The 27,303-nt window shown below is 46.4% G+C and overlaps 1 protein-coding gene across 6 annotated transcripts in view; it reads right to left on the bottom strand.

Moving 5' to 3' along the window:
• NBEA (neurobeachin) overlaps positions 1 to 27,303 on the bottom strand; it is a 1,788,010-nt gene that overhangs the window by 82,119 nt on the left and 1,678,588 nt on the right. For 3 of the 6 annotated variants that reach the window (XM_085621699.1, XM_085621701.1, XM_085621700.1), the window contains 2 exons: positions 16,413 to 16,475; positions 15,959 to 16,048 (listed from right to left, as the gene is read on the bottom strand). In XM_085621699.1, the coding sequence (XP_085477825.1) occupies positions 15,959 to 16,048; positions 16,413 to 16,475 (153 nt within the window). The remainder of the gene's footprint in view (positions 1 to 15,958; positions 16,049 to 16,412; positions 16,476 to 27,303) is intronic. The other 3 variants (XM_085621702.1, XM_085621703.1, XM_085621704.1) reach the window with 1 other exon arrangement.

The raw sequence follows: 27,303 nt of genomic DNA, 5'->3' as shown, positions 1-27,303 counted from the left end.
AAGGTGACTCTCTTCTCAACAGGGAGCCAGTGGAGGTCTCGTAGGTGATGGGTCATGTGTTTGTGGCGTGGAGTTCCCAGGACGAGTCTGGTGGTGGCGTTTTGGATGGTCTGGAGTCTGTGTAGGAGAGATCTGTTGATTCCGGCATATAGGGCGTTGCTGTAGTCCAGTTTGCTGGTTATGAGTGCGTGGGTGACTGTCTTTCTGCAGTCGGGGGGGGGTCCATTTCAAGGTCTTTCGGAGGATGCGCAGGCAGTTCAAGCTGGTGGAAGCGACGGCGTTGACCTGGCAGTTCATGGAGAGGGAAGAGTCAAGGATGATGCAGAGGTTGCGTGCATGGTCTGTAGGAGTGGGTGGGTTCCTGAGTGCCACCAGGTGTTGTCCCAGGCGGAGTTGCAGGGTCCGAGGATGAGGACCTCAGTCTTCTCTGAGTTGAGCTTACGGCAGCTGTTGTTCATCCAGGTTGCCACGTTCTTCATACCCTCTTGGAAGCAGAGTCTGGTGCCTGCGGGATCCTTTGTGAGTGAGAGGATGAGCTGGGTGTCATCTGCGTAGGATACAATGCTGAGCTCATGCTGTCTGACGATGGCGGCGAGGGGGGCCATGTAGATGTTGAAGAGCGTGGGGCTTAGTGATGAGCCTTGGGGCACTCCGCAGTTGATGTCGGTGGGTTCGGAGAGGAAGGGAGGGAGTCTGATCCTCTGGGTTCTGTCGGAGAGAAAGGATCGGATCTAGTCAGGGGCGGCTCCTTGAATCCCGGTGTCGAGAAGTCTGGCTGCAAGGGTGCGACGGGAGACGGTGTCGAAGGCTGCGGAGAGGTCTAGAAGGATGAGGGCCGTGGTGTGTCCTTGGTTGAGTAGCAGGCGGATGTCGACTGTGGCGGCGAGGAGAGCTAAAATTATCGTAGAGGTCCTTGATCTTACAGTGGAAGTATGTGCTGAGCTTGTCGCAGAGTTGCTGGGATGGTGTGACGTCTGTGGCTTCGCTGGGTGGCTTTGTGAGCTGCTGTATGACGCTAAACAGTTCCTTGGCGTTTGTCGCGTTGGTCTGGATTTTGTCATTCAAGAAGGTCCATTTGATGTCTCTTATGCACTGGTGGTATTCCTTCATGGCGCTCCTATGGTTGTTCCGTGCTTTCGTGTTTTTCTGGTTTCGCCAGGCTTTCTCTAGGCGTCTGCATGAGCGTCTGGCTTCCTGTAGTTCCGTGGTGAACCAGGCGGCCTTCGGAGGGCATTGCTTGGCGGGGTGCCAGAGGGGTGCGAGTATGTCAGCGCAGTGGGTGATCCAGTGGTGCAGTTCTGTGACTGCGGAGTTTGTATCGGTTGTGGCGCTGGGGGGGTCTTGGCAAAGGGTGGAGTTGAGGAGTTCCTCTGTGACCTTGCTCCAGTTTCTTTGTGGCGGTCTCAGAATGGGCTTGGGTGCGCTGGTGGTGTTGAAGGTGAAGTGGACGCAGTGGTGGTCTGTCCAGTGCGGCTGGGTGGTGTGGCTGAACCGGATGTTTGTTCCTCCCGCGAAAATAGGGTCCAGAGTGTGTCCCACTCTGTGTGCAGGTGTGTTGACCAGCTGCTTCAGTCCGAGGTTGGCGAGGCTGTCGAGGAGGGTGATGGAGTGGGGGTCGTTGCAGTTGTCGAGGTGCAAATCCAGGTCCCTGAGGAGGATGTAGTCCGTGGAGGTGATAGTGAGGGGTGCAGCAAGCTCTGCGATGGTGGTTGCGGACTGGGTGCGAGGGCCCGGAAGTCTGTAGCTGAGCGTGCCGCGTAGTGTGGTCCTGGGGCTGGTCTGGATCTGGAAGTGGAGGTGTTTTGTGTCAGAGTGGGGGTAGCTTGTGCTGGATGTGGAGAGTCGGAGGGGGGTCTTATGTGCGATGGCGAGTCCTCCTCCTGGGTTGTGAGGGCGGTCTTTCCTCTGGACCTTGTAGCCGTCAGGGATGGCCCTGGCGATGTCGGGGCCGTAGGTGGCATTGCTCCAGGTTTCCGTGAGGAAGGCGACGTCGGGTGAGAGGGTGTCAAGCAGGTCCCAGATCTGTACGGCGTGTCGGTGCAGGGACCGCACGTTGAGGAGGATGCAGGTTTGGATGTTGGTGGTGTGTACGTTGGGCGGGCCTTCGTGGGTGGTGGGGGCGTTGTCGATGGTGAAGGATCTGTGGCAGGCTCTGCACGATAACTCTCCCTGGGTGGTGTTCGGTGCGGTTCTTGTGCAGCCGGTGTGCCTACTGGGATTGAGTGCGTTGAGGGTGGTCAAGTCGGAGCGGAGGGTACTGGGAGGGGCAGGGTTCCTGGCGCTGGTCGCGTTCAGGTAGCGGACGGGTGCAGTCGGGCGCGCCAGAGGCGCGACCACACAGTGGTCTGCATTTAAATAGGGGAGGGGAGGGAGGCTCAACTGGGAGGCGGGAAAACGGACACGGGTGGAGGGGAGGGGCCGGGAACAGCAGTGGGGGCAAGTACAGTAAGATGGCAAGACAAAAAAAAGACAGAGGCAAAAACCGGAACACAAATTAAGCAAAATTAGCCAAAGAAAAACAAATGACCAAAACGCTAATACTGGGCGACAGCAGCCTCGAACACCCAGGGCAGGGGGCTCAGCAGGCAGCGACGACGAGCAGGAGCTGTCGGGGAGAGTGCAGGCCTATGACCGAAGTCAAGATCTTACCAGCGCTACCCCGCAGCGGTCTGTATTTAAATAGGGGAGGCAGGCTCAGCTGGGAGATGGGAAAACGGGCGCGGATGGAGGGGAGGGGCCAGGGAACAGCAGTGTGGGGAACGGGGGAAAAAGCACGAGGGGGCAAATACAGTAAGATGGCAAGACGGAACACAAATTAAGCAATATTAGCCAAAGAAAAACAAATTACCAAAACGTAATTACTAGGCGGCAGCAGCCTCGAACACCCAGGGCAGGGGGCTCAGCAGGCAGCGACCACGAGCAGGAGATGTAGGGGAGAGTGCAGGCCTATGACCGAAGTCAAGGATAGATTGCAGTGGCTTAGAGTGCAATGGCATAGAGTGGAGTGGTGCAAAGTAGAGTGGCACAGAGTGCAGTGGTGTAGAGTGGAGTGAGGCAGAGTAGAGTGGTGCCGAGTTGAGCAGTGCAGAGTAGAGTGCAGTTGTGCAGAGGCAGTGATGTAGAATGCATTGGTGTAGAATGCAGGGGAGTAGAGTGCTATAGAGAGCAGTGGCGTACAGTACAGTGGTACAGAGCAGAATAGAGTGGCATAGAGTACAGGGACGTAGAGCGCTATGGTGTAGATTGGCGTAGCGTGCAGTGAAATAGAGTGTTGCAGATAAGAGTACAGTGGCATAGAGTGCAGTGGTGCAGAGTAGTTGGCATAGAGTGCAGTGGCGGAAAGTGCACTGGAATTGAGAAAAGTGGTGTAGAGTACATTAACATAGAGTGAAGTGATTTTGAGCAAAGGGGCTGTAGAGGGGCGCAGATTGGAGGGAAATAGAGTTCCGTGGCCTAAAGTAGATTGTTTCAGAGTAGTGTGAATTGGGGTCGTGCAAGCTAGAGTGGCATAGAGTGCAGTTGCGTAGAGTAGATTGTTTCAGAGTACAGTGAAGTAGTGCGAGGGATAGTGGAGTGATGCAGGATAAAGTGCAGAGGTGTAGAGTAGAATGGCGTACAGTGCAATGCCGGAGAGTGGCGTGGAGTGGAGTGTAATGCTGAAGAGTAGAATGGAGTGACAGAGTGCAGTGGCGTAGAGTGAAGTGATACAGAGTAGAGTAGCATAGAGTGTAGTGGCGTAGAGTGCACTGGTGTAGAGTGCAGTAGAGTGGCATAGAGTTGAGTGGTGCAGAATAGAGTGAAGTGGCAGAAAATGCAGTGGTGCAGAGTAGAGTAGCAGAGTCCAGTGGCGGAGATTGCAGTGGCATAGAGTGCAGTGATACATATTGCAGTGGTGTAGAGTACAGTGGCGTACAGTACAGTGTTATAAAGTAGAATAGAGGGGCATAGAGTGTGATGACCGAGTGTAACGGTGCCGAGTGCAGTGACATAGAGTAGAGAGTTGCAGATCAGAATACAGTGGTGTAGACTGCAGTGGTGCAGAGTAGTTGGCGTAGAGTGCATTGGTTTTAAGTTAAGTGGTGTAGAGTACATTAGCATAGAGTGCAGTGATTTAGAGTAGAGTGGTGTAGAGTAGAGTGGCGCAATGTAGAGTGGAGTGGTGTAATGTACAGTGGCATAGAGTTCCGTGGCGTAAAGTAGATTGTTTCAGAGTAGAGTGAATTGGCATAGAGTGGAATGGCATAGATTAGTGGCACAATGCAGTGGCGCACAGTAGAGAGGCATAGAGTTCAGTGGCGGAGAGTGCTGCGTTTAAGAGTAGAGTGTCAAAGTGTAGCTGTATAGAGTAGAGTGCCATAGAGTGCATTGGTGTAGAGTGTACTGGCATAAAGTAGTGCAGGGTAAAGTGGCATAGAGTACAGTAGTGCAGAGTAGATTAGAGTGGGGTAGAGTCCAGTGCTACAGAGTGCAATGGTGTAGAGTGCAGTGACGTGCAGTGCAGTGAAGTACAGTGTATTGGCTTTGAGTATAGTGGTGAAGAGATCACTGTTTTGTGTACTTATTGTGTCCCCCTATGTGGGATGGGTATGCCCAGATGTGGGTCTCGTGCACATTGTGTCACTGGCACCAAGCTGTACCTAGTACTAGATGAGCCCATAAGTAGGACAAAACCAGTCCTGGATTGCTTGTGTTTTGATTCAGGGAGGGCCTGGCTTGGCAATTTGGGCTAGACTGTTTCTATATGAGCCGGCTCAAGACTGATTTGCAATAGGTGGGTCAAAACTGAGATGGCATGGTGTGCAAAATAATGATGGATTGGGATGCGGCCCAGGTGATTACCAATGGTTGAGATTGATTCAAGCATTCCATCAATCACTGTATTCTGCACTCATTATATTTGCACAGACATACAGTTTTACTTATAATAGTACATAGCGCACAAACAACAATGTGTGGAAATGTCATCACCTAGTGTATTGATTCTGATGATTGTATTAACTGAACTTGCCAAGGAGCTTTAGAATCCCATTTCAAGGGGACGGCACGTTGGTAATTTAAATTCCCAGTTTTCGTACATTCTTGAGTCTTAGATGCTAAATAATCATTCTGGTGGGGGCCGCCAATGCCCCAGCACCCTTAGCGCCAGGAGGCGCTGACGCTGCTTTCCCATGCCCGGAGGCGTGTTAAATCATCCAGCGGCTCCCGCAGCGCAGGACGTGCACGGGCGTGTCCGGGCCGTGCCCGGGCCCACGGCAGGCCCGTCCACGCCCCTCGAAGCCCGGAAGAGGCTGGGCTGGGCCCCCCCCTCTGACATCTGGTTACCTGCACAAGGCCACACCTCCCTGCTTTCAGGTACTTTTGTGCATATTCCCGTCCTTGTTATCAGTATCAGTGTTACAATTGCATTATTGTATTTGGCCACAGATTGTACAAGATTTGCGGATCCACTATGAGCAAGTGCATAGAAGTAGCTGGGACCCTAGATGCATTCATTGTCAGGGCAGAATCAATGCTGACCCACGAAATTGAAATGACAGAGCGACGACTCTCTTTAGATCCTTCCACACTACAGAGTCGCCCGTTGCCAGGCATCCCAAATCCGCTATTGCGCTTGTCCACTATACCTCAAAAGTTGTCTCCGATTTCCCCCTTGGCAACTCTGGATGTATCCCCCACGGCTACTCCCAAAGGGCCTAGCATAACAACCAGAGCACGGGTCGCCAAACCCCGGGATGAGAACAGGCTGAGAGTACCACAGGCTAAACGGAAGCGGGGTGTTGGCACTCGAAAACCCAAAAGCATAAAAGGTCCCAGGTCTGCTAACAACGCATCTAATTATGTAACATCACTCACCAATTCGGTTAGCACACAAACTGATGTTGTTTCTTCGTCAACAACGAACAATATCAGTGGGGATGCTGCTCTTGTAACCGCTGTGGAGACTGCCCTGGAAACCGCATTAGCCCCCTTTAAAGAACTGATTGATAGGAACTTTACCCTCCTTTGGGGAAAGTTAGAACTTAAATTGTCCATGGCATTAACCACACGTTACTGCCATGGACAACTTAAGTAGCAGTGGCAGTAAAGTGACTTTATATCCAGATGCTAACATGGATGAGGGCTTGCTACTGCCAGTAGACGCTAACTTAAGACCTAACTTGCTAATTCCAAGCGCCACCACATCCAAAGAGTCCTCATCTGTTAACTCTTGCATAACCAACCGCAAATCTAAAGAACCTCCTGCTCTGAAACCCAGGACTGAGCAGGGGATTATTCAGGATCCACCTCGGGAGCTCAATACGAAGACCGTGAGTTTACGCAGTAGTCAGCCTGAACGCTTAGATCCTGGTGCCACACCAACTGACCCAAGCAGAAATACAATAGACAGCACAAGGAGTAACTGCTTGAGACCTAATACCGATGTTCTGAGTCTACCTTCAGCCACCTGCCCTTATGTATTAGTTCTGTCCGGCGTTCCCACTCTCTCAGGGGACCAGAGGGAGTCATGGGTTGACCTTCGCAATAAGACTGTGGATTGGTTAATAAAACACAAAAGGTTTCATCCACCCGATATGAACGAGAGCCTTATGGTCCGCAGAGTTGGTAGGGTTAGTCAATCCCCTAAAAACATTGATAGTGACTGTATCGTGGTCAACTTTCGCAGCAAACATTTATCCAAAGCTCCAAAATGTATGCGCTCCCGCTGGGTTACTTTTATAAACCGCAAGTTAGGCCCATTGCAAACATGCCTGCCCCCATCTTTGTATCTAACAGGTTTCAGACCTTATCAGAACTGGATGCACAGGATTGTCAACCATCCTCACTAGAACATCGACTTTACCCCTCGGAAAATCTTCAGGCTTTTGTACCTCCCCCTCTCACTGATACGTGAGATGATCATCAAGCTATACCCAAAGCCAAGAGTGACACAGATTTGAGTATTTTGAGCTGGAATGTAGCAGGCCTCCAGCCGAGGCTTGGTGGCCCGGACTGGCTACGTGTAATAAAGGAAGAGAACATAGTTATGTGCCAGGGGACCTGGGCTACCCAGGAATTATATATCGACGGGTTCCATTGCTATAATATTGTAGCCCCTACTCCAAAATGTGGTCGCCCCTCGGGGGGGCTTATTTATTGGGATTAACATTGCTGCTGGTGGAGGCATCAAGGTTATACCAACCAATAGTCATAATTTTCAAGTTTTATTGTATAAAAGGAGAGTCTCTTTTTATTTGAATAATTTTTACAATAATGATTTCAACTCCATTCCTATTGAGAATTTCATTAAGCTTTTTGATTTTATTTCCAATCTTGGTTGCCAGCAAGAATCAGCTAAAACTATTGGTATCCTTTTGGGTGGTGACTTCAATGCGAAATTAATAGAGACACCATATAGCTCAGGGGCTTTTATCTCAAGCTCTACCTGTCGCAGGGGCGCAGAGTTGGCTATGTTTTTGAGCATGCATAACCTCACCAACGCTATGGATATAGTGGACGCAAAATATGATAATAATCATCCTGTCCCAACATTCAGAGGAAGGGGGTGTTCCTCCACCATAGATTTTGTTTTTATTTCTCCTTCCCTTGCAGACCATCTAATGGAAGCAGAAGTTATTGCTATGAGTCAAGGGGACCACAACCCAATTAAAACAGTGTTGAGACTAGCCCCCCGGCCCATGTTTACCTCTGAATGTGGGGCCAGGAACTTAACGCTCTCGACCGACAATTTGAGACTGATATGGAAGGGTATTGATAATAAAATAACAACCTGTTTCAGACAGTGGTAAAGGACAATATGTATCTTATAAATTCATGTTTATCAGCCCAAGATCCATCCCCTGAGGCTGTTCATGGTTTTAGAAACTCTGCCTAGCTATCAAAACTCTTCTGTCTAAACCAACATCCGCAGTGAAACTAGGTCCCAGATGGTTCGATCATGAGTGCTCTGAGTCAAGTAGACAATTGCGCAGAGCCCTATCAAGTAATCCTAGGAGCAACCTCGAAGTGAAACTGGCTAGGCTGAGGTACAAATCCGCAATTTCTAATCGGAAAGGGGAAATCCTAAAATAACGTTGGGAGGCACTAGCAATAGCCGCAAACACAAAAAAGGGCGATACATTTTGGACAGCCGTGAGGGACCAGCGATCCATGTGGCAGCTTCTTACTCCCATTAGCTGCACCATTGTGAGTGAGTCGTGAGAAAACCACTTCACAAAAATGTATGCAGCTCCTGTACAAGAGGCAGACTTCTTCAAGCCTGGGCCACGAACTAGAATACAGATAACCCTGTCTGAGGTGGAAGAAGCGATCCAGTAGAGTGTGGGCACAAAGCTCCCGGCCCAGACGGGCTACCTATTGACCTTATTAAATGCAAACCAGACTTTTGGGTGCCTTTTCTTTTAAATGTTCTTAACATTTTAACGCACGCCCCATTAACCAGTTCCTGGTCCACAAGCATCATAGTTCTGATCTTCAAAAAGGGGGATCGTTCCCAACCCAACTGTTATAAACCCATCTCCCTAATTGACAATACTTTAAAAATCTTGGGCTGAGTCCTATATAACAAGATACTTGAGTGGTCTGAGGAAAGCGGTATTTTTAGAGCCCTGTCAATTGGGTTTTCGAAGCAAGGTTGGCACCAACGAACAATGCCTAAATCTTAATCTAATTATGGGCAAATACACAATTGCGCGGGCTTCGCCAGTCTATTTGGCCTTCATGGATTTGACCTCTGCTTTCGACCTTGTTAATAGGTCAAAGCTCTGGTCTATTCTCTTGGCCTATGGATTGGACGAGCCCTTGGTGCACTGCTTGGCGCACCTACATAAAGACCTTAAAGCCCGGGTCAGGATTGGTAGTGGAGGCGAGGTCACCGAAGCTATTGATGTAGGCAGGGGGGGGTCAGACAGGGGTGTGTGCTAGCCCCCCTCCTTTTTATCATCTACATTAATGGACTGAATAAAACATTAAAATCATTGACCCAAGACGCCCCAAAAATCAATGGGAAAAAACACTCCCCGTACTACTCTATGCGGATGACGCGGTCCTCATGGGCTGCACTCCGAATTCCTTATGCACTTTAGTACAGGGTTTTGTCAACCACATGGATAGCTTGGGCCTATGTACTAACTTTAAAAAGTATTTTATAATGTTGTGTGGTGGCAGGAAATGCCAACCTAGTGTTATATCTGTGGGCAATCAGAAGTTGATGAGCACTAGCACCTTTCCTTATCTTGGGGTGGTCTTTCCTGCGAACGGCTCCTGGACTGAGCACATGGCTCACTCCAGGAGAAAGTTCTCAAAGGCCATCAACTCGATTCTCAGTCTTCCACGACCAAAGAGATCAGGTGCCATTTTAGCTATTTAAAAATGTTTTAAAACACAATGCGTGCCAACAGCCACGTATGGCGCTGAGGTTTGGGGCATCGCCAAGAGTTCCTGTATGCAACAGGAAGAGAATAGATTTTGCAGGAAGCTACTAGGCTTCCCAATCTTCACACCCCAATATGTTTGCCATAGGGAACTCAACCTAAATCTTATAGAAGATTTTATTAAGGCCCACCCCGCCCTCTTTTGGTTATCCGTTTGGAAAAACCCGACCGCATCCCTAACGAGAGAGATCATTAGTGATTTTATTGGATGTGAGAATGGGAAGGACATCCCTTGGCTAGCAGGGGTGTATCGGAGCCTATGTAGCGTTAACAAGGGAGGTATCTTCCTAAATCCTAGCACAGCAGAGACTAGTAATAAAAATGAGCTTAGGAGTGCCCTCTATTCGTTATATAGAGTGGAAAGGATAAAAAAGGAATCTAAAAAATCCATTGTCCATAGCTACATGGCCATTGAACATCCCGTGCATCCACTGGCTAACTACCTTACCCTGTCTATGAGCCATTGGGAGAGGAGCCTTTTATTTCGCCTAAGGACAGGCACTATCAAATTTGTTTTATGTTTTCCCCTTGGTCACCACTCTGGCCTTGACCATGTGATGGTCAGAGTGGCCAATCTATCTTACATTTTTTGTTTTTCTGTAAATACTATTTAAAGTATATTAAGTGGCTTTTAACCCCGTATTTTAAAAAGTTTTTGCCCATTAGTCTGGAAAAAGCTTACCTGAGGTTACTTGCCCTGGATGACGAAGAGTTGGTTTTTCGCACAGGCACTTTTTTGAGAATTGCTGCTCGAGCACGTCAGATGATGTCCAATCTTTGAGTTTTTATATTATTTATTCATGTATTTTTGTACGAATTTGAAAGATTATTGTACACTGTTTGTTGCTAATGGCTTTTACTATGACTTATTTGTAAACTTTTAACCTGCTGTGTTGTTGTGCTTTTATGGATACAACGTTATCTGAATAAAGTGTCTTTGAACCTTGATTGTAATAATATATTTGTTTCCACCCCACTTCAGAATTACCCCTAATAGCCAGCATGATGGTCACATAAATCCTCTCACATTGAAGTCAGAGGAAGAAAGGTAAACACCAAGCTCCCTCAGAAGACAGAGTCTGACATCTGACCTTTGTCTTTGAATGCACAGAAAATGTGACAAGAACAAGATTTAAAAGGCCTGTTTACAGAAAAAGGAGCACACGGAAGGATACAGTAAATAAGGTAAGAGCAACGGAAGGGACTAACTCATGCTGTCTAAAACAAATAAAACCAGCAAATAGAAAGCAAATAAATGTGAGAGTTACAAACCACAAACCCAAGCTTTCCAAATGTCCTCAAGATATCGTTAGCAAATCAGACAGCTTGAGTGTCTGGTAGGCTTCGACCTTAAAAGTGGCATTGGGCAAAGGATGGCACTGGTACAGCAACGGCTCTGAAAAGCTAAAAACAGCCAACACCCTGGCCATATAACTGCTCTCGCTTTAAGCAGTGGTCTCCCCTGTACTAGGTATTGTGATAAGAACTTTGTCAAATTGAAAGGGCACGCCTTCAAATACATTTTAGTCCTGCTTTATATAGGATGAAAAGCCCAACAGCACAAGAGTAGGACCGGGGCAAGTTTTGGCACAGATCCAAAAGATAGTGCGACTCTGCGATACATCTCTGGGACATGGTCATGCTGAGTGAGAGCTTTTTCAGCCACACAAGACCTCTTCTCTAAGAGCAGTGGCATGCTGAGTCCATTCAGTCTATGCCTACAACTAATGCCCACTGAAAAGATTTATACTGAATAAAACTTGCAACGGGAAAAGCTTTCAATGAAGATGCTAACACATTCGATCACCTTGTATCTTCCGTCAGCCACCAGGTACGCCTGCTTTCACTGAAAGCTTTTTTTCGGTAAATCATGAATCTCCTTTGCTACCTTTGTCTCAACCTATCAGACTCAATGAAAACGTTCTTGAATATTGATCCGAAAAGCATCGCGAACCAAGAAGATGCTTAAGTGTGAAGATACCTTTTCCCACTTAGGGGCCCATTTCGAGTGGAATTGCTTACGCCCGACATCGACTCGTACACCCAGTCGGCGGTCTTGACCGCCTAATTAGGATGTGCCCGAACACTGTTCAGTTGCATTCCTACATTTCCCTATGGGAGCATGCATTACGGCCATAAACCGGCCATAATACATGCTCCCATAGGTGCCCCCTCGACCCCCAAACAAAGGTGGCACACACAAGGGGGCCTTGCTAGGAAACACGCTTTCCGACGTGGTTTCCATGTCAAGACAGGGCCGGAAACCGTGCTTCGTAATCCCAAAGGGGAAAGGCCAGCACTTTGGGATTGCGAGGCAGTTCCGATTGGCCGATGGGCTCCTTGAGCCAGTCGGAAGCCAGATTGTTTTAATTCCTATCAGCTGCATCTTTATCAGCCGGTCGGAATTGAAACCGACAATAGCGGTCGGAAATCCTCTGACCGATAGTCGAAGGTTTTGCAACTGCCACTGTAATAGGCCCCTGAGTCTTTTCCTAAGACTACTTTCCAGTGAGGTTTACATTAGGGGACGACTAAACTGAAAAGGTTTATATCAGTGCTCGTCCAAATTTCCCCATTATACTTTCCTCAACCATTCATTGGCATTTAGTTAATACATTTTTAAACACTTGAGAGGCATCATAAATTCTCTATTTTATTAACTTTTTTTTTTTTACTGTATCCTTCCACCTCAATAGCACATCTGTAAACTTAAATACTGAGGTCGACCTACGTTACCTATGGAAAGGAGGATATTTTAAAGGGATTTTTGGTTTGCATCTGTAGACATGTCCCATCAAGGGCGTTGTATCAACAAAGCTAATTCCTGTATAAAAATCTCTAGCCACTTTTGTAGCCCCACCTTAAAAGGGTGATTTACTAAGGGCTTAACATGGACATGCCTCTCAAAAGAATATCCTCAGAGCTGCATGGTGGTTGGCTAACCATTTTTAACCTTTTAATTCTAGGAAGCTGCAACACCTTCTGCAATGAATATGTGTATGCAATATTAATAACTCTCTGCCTATTTATACAGTAGTCTGGCAGTGAAAATACCACTGAAGCTATGCAGCTTAAGAAAGATACTCTACTAAATGGCTTCTATGTTAATTTGATATTATATCTCCCAAAACAACTTTTGTCTTTTAACCCCTTCCCCGCTCATGACGGAACCGCTCCGTCATGAGCCACGGTTGCCGTGTGCTCATGACGGAGCGGTTCCGTCATGCCACGACCGTTGGCGGCTGCTCCGCCCACGCGGCGCTGTTTCCCCGCCTGTGCGGGGGACAACGCAACTGGGCGGAGTCATGACGGAACCGCTCCGTCATGAGCACAGCTCAACCGTGGCTCATGACGGAGTGGCTCCGTCATGAGCACAGCGCCACCGCGCTGCCTCCCCACACCCCCCAGCGCTGCGGCGGATTTCCTGCCGCAGCAAAGGGGTTAAGGCGTTTGCTTTTCCACACTCTACAGCGATTTAGGATTTCAAAGCCATACTTAATCTCATAAAAATTCTCGTGTCTGCTTACATTATGCTTTGAGCACGTGAAATTAAATCACACCTTCCAACAGGTTCATTCTGGAATTGTGCATTTGTTTATTAAGCTGCTTTTGTAGACTAATTAAACAAAACGCAAAACATACACTTTGTGTCCTAAATCCGACTTCTACTGTAACTCATTCTGGACAGTGTGCCTGCATTGCTTCTGTCACTTCTAAATGTACCTGGAAGGTCTATACCGTTGTCATAAAACGACACCTTATTTTGATATTTCTACTTGGTATATCTTTGAGGTTATGTGCTATCATGCTTCGTTGACATATTTACTGACCCCCTGATTATCATTTTAGGTGTCCTTCTATGCTAGGTCCTGAAGAGACCCCCTACTTAAGGTGGGGTCGAATCGCCGTTGACACAACCCCAAAACGAACCATTTCTTAGCCCCTACCATTGTTCTAGATGGCTGTGCTTTATCAATGAAATAAAGTTGTCGTTTCTGTATTTTTAAAACCTCAAACTTATATGTCACAAACTGTCACAAATTTAAGTTTTAGGTTCTATGTTCACTTGGGACACCCTGCACTCTTGTTGATTTAATTGATTACTTATTTGTCTACAAAATGCAAATATTGACAAATGTCTAGTCGTATATGGTTCTAGTCTCTCCGACACCTCTTGTCCCAGAAATATTGCCATTGAACTAATCATTACCAGATATCGTACACACTGTCCACAGGAACCACTGTTCCTTGTTATATATCATTGACTGTAAAGCATGCTGATTGTAAAACATGTTTTAGTCACATGAAAGGCAACATCTGTGATTACTGAACCTCTTTGAGAGATGTATTTCGTTGGTGGTAAAGTCATGTTTACAGTGAAACTACTTACATATTATGACGTTGCAATGCCCTCTGAAGGCAGAAAGTGGGTGTTCCTTTTAAAATTGCAACTCCAGATCTGCCTAAAATGTGCGTCTATTTCATTGACAAATGGTTGCAGGGGAGCTTCTGGCGCTCAGGCTGTCATGACCGAAGCACCTTTCACTGCTCCGCACTGGGGTTGTTTTTCCAGTTTTACTTTTCACCATATCTTTGGAACTGCAAGGGAGTGGCTCGCTAACACTTATTCACAAGAAAGTCAGAAATAGTGGAAATGACACCACTCAGCCTTTCCTTCACAATGGCATCACCTGGGTGACCCTTTGTTCTGCTTTTAGCTCTTCAACAGCATCATGTCTGCCTCTGATGGGTTAGGAAATGGACACAGGGTGGAAGGAACAGAAAATAAACATGGTTCTTAGACCCTCTCTATGGGTAGTTTGTTAATTCCGATTGGACTGGTAGCTGCAGAATTATGCGTTTAGCAGGAACACCCCTGGTGAGTGGTAGGTATTACACCCAGAGGTTTCACCTGCTGCAAGCAAGAGAAGTGTCTGGGTGAAATAACAGGGAAAACATACAGGAATTTGCACAGTAAGACTGCTTCTCCTACATTATTCCCCTAAAACATGTAATTGCTATTTCCCTGTCCCCAGAATTATTGGAACCCCAGTTAACAGTAATTCCGAGGCATGAAAAAAATAAAAAAAAACACGAGGTTTACTGTGGGCCATTCATAATGCGGCCTTAGCATCACGTTTAGTTTCTGTCTGTGTTAGTGCTTTCCTGAGGCCCAAAAAACACGAGTATGAAGGTCTGAGCAGGACTAGCAGGTGCTAGTCCAAATTCAAATCGATGGATTGCTCGTTCAATGACATACCTTCTGCCATTAATTCTAGGACCCTGCAGCAACTAGGTTCTAGGCCAAATGAGGTTACAGTTGCAGAAAAAGAACACTAAATGCGTAATTGAGATGAATTAATATATATATGTTTCTAACTTCGTCCCTCAATTAAACAGAACCATTTTCTATGGTGGTCCTGAACAGTAAAAAAATGAACCTTTGCCTTCAATAGGCTGGACAGCCAGCCGCCTATTGATCGATGGACCAGCCGGGAGGGGAGTCAAAGATTTCTGCCCTTGGATCCAGCGTACGTTCCACTGTCAGAAACATTGCAATACTTCCTACTCTAAATAGAGCAAAGAGTTTGGTGGACAGGGTACTTGGCCATAGTTCTGGCAGAGTACCCTGTCCACCAAAATCGAAGTAGAGCACACACACAAACAAATAAAAAATTATGTTGCACATGGACATGGCAAGAGATCTTTGCGGATGCAAATTCCAGCTCTTTCCTCATTTACAAAAAGGTTTAATAAAATCTGATGGTAAACATCCCTTTATGCTGGGGCAATCATGCACGGGTACAAGGCTGCCACAGGTGTACGCCACAAAGCTGACTAGGGATAGAAATGCGAGTGGAGTAAAGAATTATACATTCACCCCCAATCTGAAGGTGGAAATGCAAGTCTAAGCATTGGAAAGCGGAGGCCTTTTATTGCTAATGCCTGTCATGCCTTGGTTATATGGGTACAGAGGCAGGAGTCTGATGATATTGGCAGCCTCCCACCAGCATGCCAGTGTGGCTCTTTGGAAATAATGCATAACAGAACAGCAGGCACTGCTTTGTTATGCATGCCGGGATGTGTCAAAACAGCATCTACGCTGGCTACACATAGGTACCAAATGTGGAGTCGGTCCTACGGGCTTTGAAACTGCTGTTCCACATTTACAAGTAGTGCAATGCCCCTTGCAAAACAGGCCTTTAATGATTTAATGAGGCTCCAACATCATTTTTCAACACACACTAGGCTCCATTTTGAGACTCTGTTAATTAATGCACAGCTGTTGTGCAAAACGAAACTCCATAATAACATAGCGTGTCACATGTGGGTGGGTTTAACCTTAAACTTTCATGCTCAAACCACCATCAAACACCAGACCACCTACTGGTGCGAGAATCTGTGTTGGCGTTTCAAGAGGGTGGTTTACATTTGTAAATCTATAGCAGTTTATATCAAAACTATAAGTCGCATTCTCATGTGGTGGTGCACAGGATTTGTATTCCCAGAAAGCATTTGTGTCTCACCAGGTGCATGGCAGAGCTCCGAGGCGGATGTGGCTCAATGAGCAACTGAGATGGCGTCTGTCCAAAGTTCTGTATCTGCGCCTCCATGGCCTGCAGGGAAGAGAGAGCAAGTGTCATCAGCAATATACATCAAAGCGATAGGTCAACACACTCTTTGACAATGCAAGCGCATCCCAAGTCAGCCATGAAAGAAGTCCAGAAAATCCACCCGGCGCTCTTCTCCCGGGCTGCAGACTCAGCCAAGTGTTAGTATTTTGTAGACAAGCTTTGCTGCTCCTCTCAGGCATGCCTCAGCCAACCAACCGACCGTTCTCATTTTCGGGAGCTGTGGTTATGCGCGAAAACAGTAACCTGTGATGACATGCGGTTAGGGGCGCGCAAAACCGGCGCCGCGGGTGAGTGTTTCCTCAGCAGATTTAAGCACAGACACACACAAACACAAGGGTGCAAATACCTTTATGAAATTCACCGTAAGGAGGAAAGTATAGGGATCTCTAAGAAAGTAAGCCTCTGGAATCTACAAATGGGGGAACAATATTCACCAACACATGTCATACAGAAAGAAGAAAAGGAACAAAAGGAAACATAGGAAGCGCGTGGCAGGTGTAAAACAGGAGACAGTGCAACATGTTCGGAAGCAGAACAGCTAGATTTAATCTACATCTGCATGTTTATCACAATTTCTAATCAGTATTGAGCAAGAATTGTTTCGACCAGATTACAAGCCATTGGAAACACTTTTGCATTTACAATGATTAATAAATACTTAAACCAAAAAAAATTATAAGCGGCGATTCAGAGAACAAATCACTGAACGAGTCAGATAATTTAGCTTATAACACACAAAATATACAAAGAAGCTGTTTTGGCTGATAATAATAAGAACAAAATGTTGAGTGTATTATATTTGCCCATAACGAGTCAACGGTCCTCTATTACGAATGATGGGTCAGCTCCACAAAGTATTTTGAACAGCTGGGGTTTAATTTATATTTGCAAAAAATGGGCCCTTTATGGACAGAGAATCCAAATCCTAATTTATTTAACAAGAAATTGTAGAATGTTATCTTGATAAAGTACACTTACACATGTTTAAATTATATCAGCATGGTGCAATTAATGCATGCGTAAGTTAGGACTTGTGGCAGGAGAGAGTTTTTTTTATGTTGGTGAGTGACTCACCAAAAAATGTCAGATGCCCACCAAGCAACAAAGGTTTGTGGAATATATTGTAAAGGTAGTTTCCAAACCTGGAAATGGATGGAAACTCTAGGTAACGACTGTAACAAGTTGTTTTTTAAGGTTGAGAATGGGAAGGAAAACACCTCCTTTTTTAATGCATTGTTTATTTTTTAACAACCCCGGAGACTACATAGTTATCTGTCAAGATGCTTGATTGGCTCTGTAGCAAGCCATCTAATTTACGGAAGATTAAAGAGGCACTGATTTGGAAAGCGGTAAAAATATTCCAACTAAATTACCAACACCACCCTAAATCTAACCTTGCCCTTAAACTGAATCCTAGCTTTGACCTTATACCTAATCCCTAATCACTTTTCAATGCTTTAGATTTTCTATTACGTGCTATTTGTACATCTTGATGCATGATAGACAGGAGAACTCTATGCAGACGCTCAGAGGTCTGTATCCTTGTGCTGCAATGAAGACCCGCGTGATTCTAATGCCTCTGACACAACTAACGGCATGCATCACAATATCATAGACTCAAGGCAAATCCTGCTTGTCTCAAAGTTCACCACCTAGTCATAACAGTGCCTCAAGGGATAACAAACCGGTTTGCTGCAATTGTAGGGCTACAATAGCCAGTCAATGCCAAATATGTCATTGTATTTGGGATGAGTGACATCACACATCCCTTTGAGACCATGTGCATTAAAGGGTGTGAATATGAGCAGCTAGATAGAACATATGCAATACGCACACATAGATATACTACTGATCATAAACAACATGCAATCAAGCCTTTGCATTCATTACATCTACACTGTAGTGAGCCTAGGCCGAGTTTGGCCCACATAGCACTAATCGCTTACAGCAATTTGTCCCAGGAGAGTCAACCACTTACATACACTGAATACACAAGCACTGCCTTGCCCACGTCCTCTGCTGTCAGAAGATAACACAGGGCGATCACAATCGGTAGAACAACAATACAGCCCATGTCGCGTCTTAGCTTTCTTCCAGCTACAGGTCCAGCCAGAAGATTCTTACGAGCAACACAGAAAGATTAAAGAAATGGGGTCCTCAATTCATGTCGCTCTTTCTCCTTAAAATGCGGCTCTTCTTGGCAGCTGTGATCAACAGGACCTAAGTGTGGCATCTTCTGTAACAAAAGTAACTGACAGCCCTTAGGTGGATAGCTCATGCAGTCTACAAATGTTATTGCTTTGTACTAATGGCTTGAGATATTGCTTTTTATTTGTATCCGGTACTGTTAACCAACAAATATATTCAGCACGTCTGATAAGTTGAGTTAGACATATTCATTGCCGCAGTTTCTACCCTGAGCGGTGATCTTGCTGACAAGCACTGCAGTGACTCTGTTAGCATTTCTAATGTTGTTCAAGATATTCTGCAGCCAGAAGGCAAACCACGGGTGCTAGGAGAGGCACTGTTCTCCTGGTGGGTCTCTACTCCACCATGTCATCTTGCAATTTCTTCAGCTTGCTTTCTCAGTAGAGCAAGAGTGTCTTTGGAGGAAATACACATGCAGAGTATGGTCAAGCAGGGAAGACGAGCCGCATGTGTGCAATTTGCATTTAGAGTACTCAAAAAAGTTTACAGCTGTTGTAGTTTTAGTTCATTTATTTGTTTGAATGCTGAACACTAAAAAAAAAATGATTCTCTATACTCACCCGAATCTATTACAATTAATGGAAAATAACATATATAAGTGGCACAAAAATAAAGCCTCAAAGACAAATGAATGCTATAGAAATTCAAATTAGTCGCTCAAAAGTAGTATTCCTGTGACTCTTTGAGAATTCCATAAAAAGGCAGAAAAATAAGCCAAATCTAGGAATAGGCGCAGGCGAGTAAACATCAGATTTTTCAACCTTTGGCTTTGTGAATCGGGCCCTGTATTTGCACTGGATAGACACGTTTCTTATACTGCCTCTGGCCACCTCATGGTGGTGAATATTAGCCACACTGTCTGGCTGTAATATACTGAAGCATCATAACTTAGGCTGTTTAGTAACGGATCTATAAACAACACAGTTAAGCAAAGAGTTGACAGTCAGGTCTGTGGTGTAGGCAGACGTGAATTGATAGCAGCGGTACTCTGGTCCACCTATTGACTAACGAGGGGCCGCAAAATGGAGTTTAACGCTTTCTACCTTGATTGTCATGCACTGAGCAGTCCAGAATGGTAAAACAAGAGACATGAAGCTATATAACAAAGATCAAGCTCTCTGCCCCATTTTAAACCAAGCTAGAGTGTATACAGAGTCCCGATCCAGGAACTCATCATGTCAAACCAAGTTTAATCAAAAAGATACGTTCTCTTGAAAATTGAATCTTAAAATGTGATCAGGATGAAGCTTGCAAAAAATCAATTTTCAGCACAGGTACCTATGGCCTGCTTTACAAAATGTCGATAAAGAACCACCTATGAGCTCCGATGGTATGCTCTAAATCACAGAATATCAATCTAATGATATTTATGCTTACATAGAGGAAAACTTCTAACTGTGGCAAATCCTCTCTTCTGGCGAACTGTCCACAGTCAAAATGTAGAGTGAGTGATGAAAATATCATTGCTGAAAGGTTGGCAATTGGGAATGTGATATGGGTTTTCACACCCAGTATGTACAATTTATTTTAACCACAAATGGCTGTTTAATAGACCTAATTTGTTAGGCTGGGATTTTAAAAGTGATTTCCACAGATGGAAAACTATTTGCACATTGAAAAAAGAATCACAAGTGGTTAAATGTGCAAATGCAGATTTCTGGAATATTTAATCTTATGAAGTTTCTGAAAGAAATGTATTTCTAACCTACAGACTTGTAAATGGGTGGCAGGAAGCACGGTCGCACTGGCCAGAGGGGATGGGCTTGAGGACTAAGGCCTGCTGTCCTTCCTGGATAGGTTCTGGGATCCTCAAATAATGGAGCCTACAGGGATCACTATATGATTATTTTTTCGATATCCGTGGAGCACAAATATCGTTTGATGTGGAAGAGAAATAAAGCTGCTGGATACCTGTCTGTCACTGACGAGGGAATGTCAGGCTCTTGCAGCTCAGTCTTGGCAAATATTTTAAACATTTTCCATGGCAACTTTTTGTAATTGGTTCTCGCCTGATAGGCAGAAAATAAAGGGAAATATTTGTGATTCTAATTAATTCAAAGAACATAGTTGTTTTCTTTATTTGTGACTGGCTTAAATGAGCTAGTGAGAAGAGACTTGGTGGGCCAATCAACAACTACTCACACCACAAAACGCAAAACTGCACCCACCGAAAGAACTCCACCCACTTATTTACACAGCTGCATATCCCCCTTGGATATGTCTCCAGGGTTAATGTGACTATGTATTTGTCTGGCTTTGACTTTTGTTATTTTCAGGAGTTTACTGATGCTGGCTTCCCAAGCCCAGGTTGTTGAAGCAGCAGTTATTCAATCACTCATACCTTGCAACCAATAACACATTTTTGAAATTTGATTAGATGTGTACATTATTTTTTCTTTTAGTTCTACAATATTTTTTATTAATGCAACTTTTCATGGATCGTCATTTCCAAATGTCAATTACAACTTCATCACTGTTCTCTGTAGGACATGGACACCCATGTTGTGAATATACTCCCTATTCGTGGAAGATTCACAATATTTTGCCTTAAAATGACCAATTGAGACATGACGATTAGTCTACACTACGCAATGCATACTCTTAAAATAGGCTCTTTAAAAGTTTATAGTGGTTATTTAAAATTACCAGATGGTGAGCAACCCCCACCACTTCATGAGGCATTTGAACCAATTATGTTCCTCATTCAAAAAATCTCCACTCAGGCAACAGCTTGTTTCTAGTGAATACATTCTATCTGATCTTTTTGGTCGAAGATTCCCAGCTGAATGCCTGTCTATCCTAAAGAAGGTATCTATACCTTTGAAAGTCTCCTAGCCTTCTTTTATTTTCCTTTTTTTGGCTCCTTAAGCAGTCCTCGTGCTAACAGCTCTTGGTTCGTTGAGCTCTAGCAAAGTATAAACACTTCCAGGATTCAGAGAGCTACATCATTGAAAATGTGAAATCAACTGAATCAAGGGCTCTCAGGGAAGCTACACTAATTGCAGTGCCAAAGCAAATAAGAGTACTGTAATAAAACGTTCAATAGGAAGAAAAGAACATGCACTGTGTACATATACATTTATTTCAAATTTAAAACTGATTTATTGGTACCATTCTACATGAAAAAATGAATAAGCACATATTTAGCACACTATCTTTCGAATTACTGTCATCATATGCTGTTGGGGCATGTGGCTGTATGTTTTGGGGCACTTTTAACCCCTTAAACGGCATTCAATTGTGTGATTACCCATAAGCAACGTTGACCGCACGGACCAGCACAACTATTGATTCTAGGTTGAAAATATGAGCAGGGGAAATGCTGCCATACCTGCTGGAAACCTCCCTAATACTATTTGTAAGAGTGAGGGATGTGCAGCAGCACAAAGAAGTATACACTTGACTACAGATGGGGGTCAGGCACCAACTCCAGCTCCTCCTTTGTGATGTGCTTGTAGTGTTACCCCAAACAAGAGCTAGCTTGCTAATTGAGGACCATCCTAATTGAGCCTGGCACAGTGTCAGGAAAAGACAATGTGCCAGGACAACCCAGAGCTCCACGTAATTGAGAAGTGCTCTAATATATGCAGCGCCTTAACATACATTTGCACCTCCCACATCATCTTTCACTTTTGCGATATGGAAAATCTCTAATAGTTCAGACGTGTGCCTTCGCCACCGAGTGGGAAAAAAAAAAGCTTTTGTAGCCCAGCAGAATTCCAGGTCTCATTAAAATGCAATGAACCCTCATTGTATTCAAAGAAGGCCTACTTTCCTGAATAATGCAGATGTTCTGCAGAGTAAAACAATTGCAGACACGCTGCAGGGGGCGGAACGGCAAACATAACAGATTCTTCCATACCTCAGGTCATTTTAATAGCAGCAGTTCTGTTTATTCACGCACTGATCAAAGATACATATTATTTGCAGACACAATTGTGTCTGTTCATGCAAAAAGACAATCCAGTTTAATTGCATAGACACTATACAGTGTGCCTGATCTATTGCGTTGTGAATGATACAAACAGAAGCACCTGTACAAACTAAATTGAAATAATAGCAGCACCAAAGAAGGGCGATGCAAGTCTTTGTGAGGGGTCCAATCCATGCAGCGGCGGAAATGCATCGGTTCTGTTCTGGGTTGCACTGCGCAGCAGAGGAGATGTGTTGGTTCCACTGGGTCCACAGAGTCGGGTAGAGCACCTTAAGCCCACTTCCGAAGGTCCAGGACTGAGTGGCACCAATTGGCAGGGTATACTCACAAATGGCAGAGTCCAGGTGCAGATGCAAGGTTATGTCCCAGAGGCGAAAGATAATAAAGCCAGATAATGAGCCCATGGAGTCACTCTGGGGTCTGGGTTCAGGAGATACAGGACCAGTGCTTCTCACCCAGGCAAGGGGGCAGCAGGTAAGCACAGCAATGCAGGAGTCCAGCAGAGTGGCAGTCATTCAGCAGCCCATCAATCCTTCCTGGCAGAGTATCTACAGGTTCAGAAGTGTACTGAAATGGTGGTGTTTGAGCTCCAGCATTTATACCTAGTTGTGCCTTTAAAGTGTGGGAGAAGCTTCTAGAGGTTTACCTTTCAACTCACCAGGCACCCTGCCTCACCTGTCCTGGCTCCTGGTTTGCATAGTGAAAAACGAATGTAAGATTTTTTTCACTACCAGGACATGTAAAACTTAAAAGTACATGCCCAACTTTTTGAGTACACTGCAACGTGCCCTCTGGGCTGTCCAGGGCCTACCCGAAGAGTTGAGTTATATGTATTAAAAAGGAAGGTTTGGGCATGGCAAAAGTTATTTTTTGCCAGTTCGACATGACAGTTTAAAACTGCACACACAGGCAGTAATGGCAGACCTGAGACATGTTAAAAGTTCTACTTAAGTGGGTGGTATAGCCAGTGCTGCAGGCCCACTAGTAGCATTTTATTTACAGGCCCTGGGCACAGGTAGTGCCACTGTACTCGAGAGTTACTGGTAAATTAAAAGTGCCAATCAGGCAAATAGTGAATTGCGCAGAGTCCTAAAGCCAGCAAAAAACGTAGTCAGCAAAACAGAAGGTCTGAGGGCAAAAAGTTAAGTGGAGAAACCACGCCAAGAATGCCAGGTCTAACACAGTTGGTTAGCTATTTTTATGTGTATAATATTGCTCTCAAACAATAAATTATTTTGTTAAAGATTTGTTTGCTATTTTATATTTATTGATTATTGTTAGGATTGGCATTTTCCAGCCTTGAAAAAGTGGCCTTATGTTGCGAAATGTGTGTTGGCTGTATGGAACTAAATTGGCGAGAACCATTTTAATTATTCTACAACCATTTATAACGTGCCACAGAATAGATTGTTAGCTTTATATGTGATGGATTAATGAAGACAATACACTGGAAGATCAATATACTTTATGGACTATTGGTAGCCTTCTTATATGTTTATATGGGTGCCCTAAATATTTATACTTGCATAATCCCAGATTTCGACCCATCTCCATTTCATCTTTTTTGAACCGTTCTGTGACAAATCACTGATATCAGGAATGTGTATAAATCAAATTGCTTCAATGAAAGCAACCCGCAGGTTGTCAAATGAAAGCCTAGGAGGGGAAACATGATCTCCTGATGACAAGGACCACCGTGTGGCAATCTACTTTATGGGTTTATTGTGTATCAAACAACTATCTATGTTCTTCATTTTAAGAGGAGAGTGTTGGAAAACGAGGCAGCATCTGTGAGGCCTGCACAAATAACATGACTATATTTGTCCTTCACTGGGAACCAAACACCCAATTGTAGCACCTGACTCTCAGAGGGTAGCGTTGCAGAGCAGTCTGAAGCTTACTCAAGGGAGGTGGTGTGGGCTAGTAATCGCCATTTGCAGGTGCGCAGAAATAACACCCAGTAATTGATTGTCCAGTCTGTACTTTGCTTTATAAAAGTAAGAGTACATTTATTAAACACATACACTACTCAATACTATGCACCAATTTCCAAATATACATAAGCTGTTGGAATTACTTTGTGACATTGCATAACATCTCCACCCCTCCCCTAGAAGGGGGTGGGGTCTAGTACCACCACTCCCATGTATGCACATCATCTTGCCCCCAATGCAGGTAGTTGAACATAACCTGGAGCGAGGGCCCTGCGCACTGGCACCATCCCAGTGGCGACCCACCCCATTATCTCAACAAGCATTTAAAATAGGTAACCCTGCCTTGGTGACACATAACCCTGACTGAGCATTTCCTACTGACCATGAAGTATACACCTCTACATCTTAAGGGCTAGTAGTCTGGGTTCTTCACCTAAGCGCAGCAGCAAGAATACATGTGTAAGCATTACTTTAGAATGACAGTACTCGTCACATTTGTGGATCATTAGACTGCATTGCAATTACAGCCCCTAAAGGCATCACAGATGAAATCACAGGATTACGCATATACAGCCAGACACACTAGCAGGAATGCCTGGTAACATAACCCCACTTTGCTTATGATATCACCTTACACAGGTACTTCACATTACACATGTGACTTTCAGTCTCTCTAAAAGAAATAACATTTGTACATGCATTTCTGGTGCAATTACATCTCTTCACCTCCAGGGGATGCCCTTCTCCAGACATCCCCAGCTCAGTCTTTCACTCCTTGATGCACGTCTCAGTACACCCCCAACTGTAGAACGAAAGCTCCAGCCCAGGAGGTGTTAATGCTTGAGCAGAACCCTTGAGGGGTTATTCTTTTAGGCCCCCAAGAAACTTAGGGTGGGACTTTTCCTCGGGGTGCTGGGGGAGACTGCGTGGCTCCTGCAGCTCCACCTCTCCCTCAGCACTCACTTGGTGGTGACCCCATCCTCCTGGGGCAACCACGAGCAGAAACAAGGTGGTTTTCCCTTGCAGGCTGGTCGGGGCCTGCAAGGCATAATGGGGCGCTACTCCATGCTCTCCATGAATATTATAGCAGCGGCTCTCCTGCTGTGACGGGGAGAGCCGCGATCTGTGCCTCCGGCAGCGTTGCTCCTTGGGGGGGTGGTCTGGTCCCACCCGGACCCTCAGTTGAGTGTTTCGGCTCGGGGAGCCCACCCCCGGCCGCTCCTATTGTTTTGGCTCTGGTGGGTGCCCGGTCCCACCCGGACCACCACAGGTGCGGTGGCAGCTCAGGGAGCCCATCCCCGCCTGCTTCTGTTGGATTTCGGGGGCCCGGTCCCACCCGGGCTCCTCGCTGTAGGCTCGATGGAGAGCCACCCGGGGAGCCCACTCCCGGTGGCTCCCGCCAGCTCCCCACCCGGCCAGCAGCCTCGCGTCCTGCTGCGGGAGCCGGCACTCGTCTTCTGGTCTGCCCGCTCCTGCGGGCAGATATGGAGGTTCCCGCCTGTCCAGGCAGACCTCGGGGCAGGGCGACGGCACTCCCCCCGCCTCCCTCCAGCTTCGGGGCCCGGAGATGGAGTCCCGGGCCCCTCCTTCTTTTCGCGGGGAGCGCGCCTGCGCTCCCCATCGTGCCCTTCTTCACCGGGGGCCAGGGTGGGCTCCTGGCACCCTGTGGGGGGAAATCTTCACGGGGAGCCTGGCTTGGCTTCGGCTACGTGGGAGGACGCACGACAGCGCGCCCTCCTCCTCTGCTGCCACCATCACCATCGGAGCCCGGAGTTGGGATCCCGGGCCCCTAAGCTCTCTTCGAGGGGGGGCGCGACAGCACTCACCCTCCATTAATGTCTTTGGGGGCCAGAGTGGGCTCCTGCCACCCCTCATGGGCCAGTTCACAGGGAACTTCTTTCTGGAGCAGCCCCCGGCGGCATATCCAAGAACGGCGGCGGAGCCCCAGGTGCTTCGTCGTCGGTCTGCCAGGGGTCAAAGGTCGCTTACCTTCTGGGGGGCATTTTTCATCCCCCAGGGGAATGATCTTCGCAATCCTGGCTTCTTCTCGCTCCTGGTGGCGCACCCCAGCCACTGGGAGCACTTTCCTTCACCCTCCTGGTCTCCAAGAGGATGGATTCAGCAGGGAGCTGTCTTAACTGGCTCCCTGCGCCAGCCTTTCGCCTGGCTCTCCTCCTGGGCCTCTCTTCTCCCTGCGCAGAGGCCCCTGCCTCTGCGCACTGGTCCTGGTCTCTTCTCCTGGCGCTGTTCAGGATCCTGGGATAGTCAGGGGGTTCCTCCTTCCAACTGCCCATTGCACCAGGCTCCAGCACCTTCTGCCTCAGCAGACCACACCCCAGAGAGAGCTCCTCTTCCTGTGCAAGTTCTTTTAAGAAGTTGGGGAGGGGGCTGGCAGGAAGTCTCTGTTTGTCCTATCACACCACGACACATCACTTCTCTGCCCCTGCTCCCTCCTTCCTGCCCAGGCCTCTGGGTTGGTTCAAGATGGCGTCGTCCAGGGTCTCCTGCCACATGATCTCTGAAAAAAAAGCCCCTTCCCTCCAGGGCTGCCGTCTCCCTGGTGCAGCCTGGTGCCTGGCACCCAGTGATAGCTGCTGATGGATGAGCCTGTAGCTCCACCCATCTTCTCTTCCTTGGAGAGGAGGCCTTAGCTCATGGAAGAAAGGTTATCAATCCAGCCTGCTGGATGGCAAGCCCCAGCCAGGCCCTGGTTATGGCTGACTCAGAGAAATATGACATTTCTGGATGACCCAAAAGCAGTACAAATATGACTTTGGACTATGCAGAATACTTCTTCTCACACCTGTTACAGTGGACATTAGTGCATGTCTGGAATTTGTAGGCACTATGAAAGTAAACCTAGCCCATGTGCTCCCTATCCCCATAAGAGAATAATGGAATTAACACTGTAAAGCACACTGACTTTCCCTGGCATGTCTCTTACCAGTGTATACAGCCTATTCAATGTCACCACCCAATTCTGCATACGTCCTGCCACACCATTCACTTTGTATCTGCTCTGGGGCTGCGCACGCCAGGAATCCTCCCAGCGCAGCCCGTACACGTGTGCACACGCATGTACACATTTGTCTGCATGTAATTAGCCCGGTGCCCCTTACTCCTGCTGCTGCACAGCGGCCTGGTCAAGCCGGGGGAGGGGG

The sequence above is a fragment of the Triturus cristatus genome, chromosome 8 (assembly GCF_964204655.1).
Source record: "Triturus cristatus chromosome 8, aTriCri1.1, whole genome shotgun sequence".
NCBI lineage: Eukaryota > Metazoa > Chordata > Amphibia > Caudata > Salamandridae > Triturus > Triturus cristatus.
Note: the sequence above shows the minus strand (reverse complement) of the source record. Positions and strands in the feature narration are given on the sequence as shown.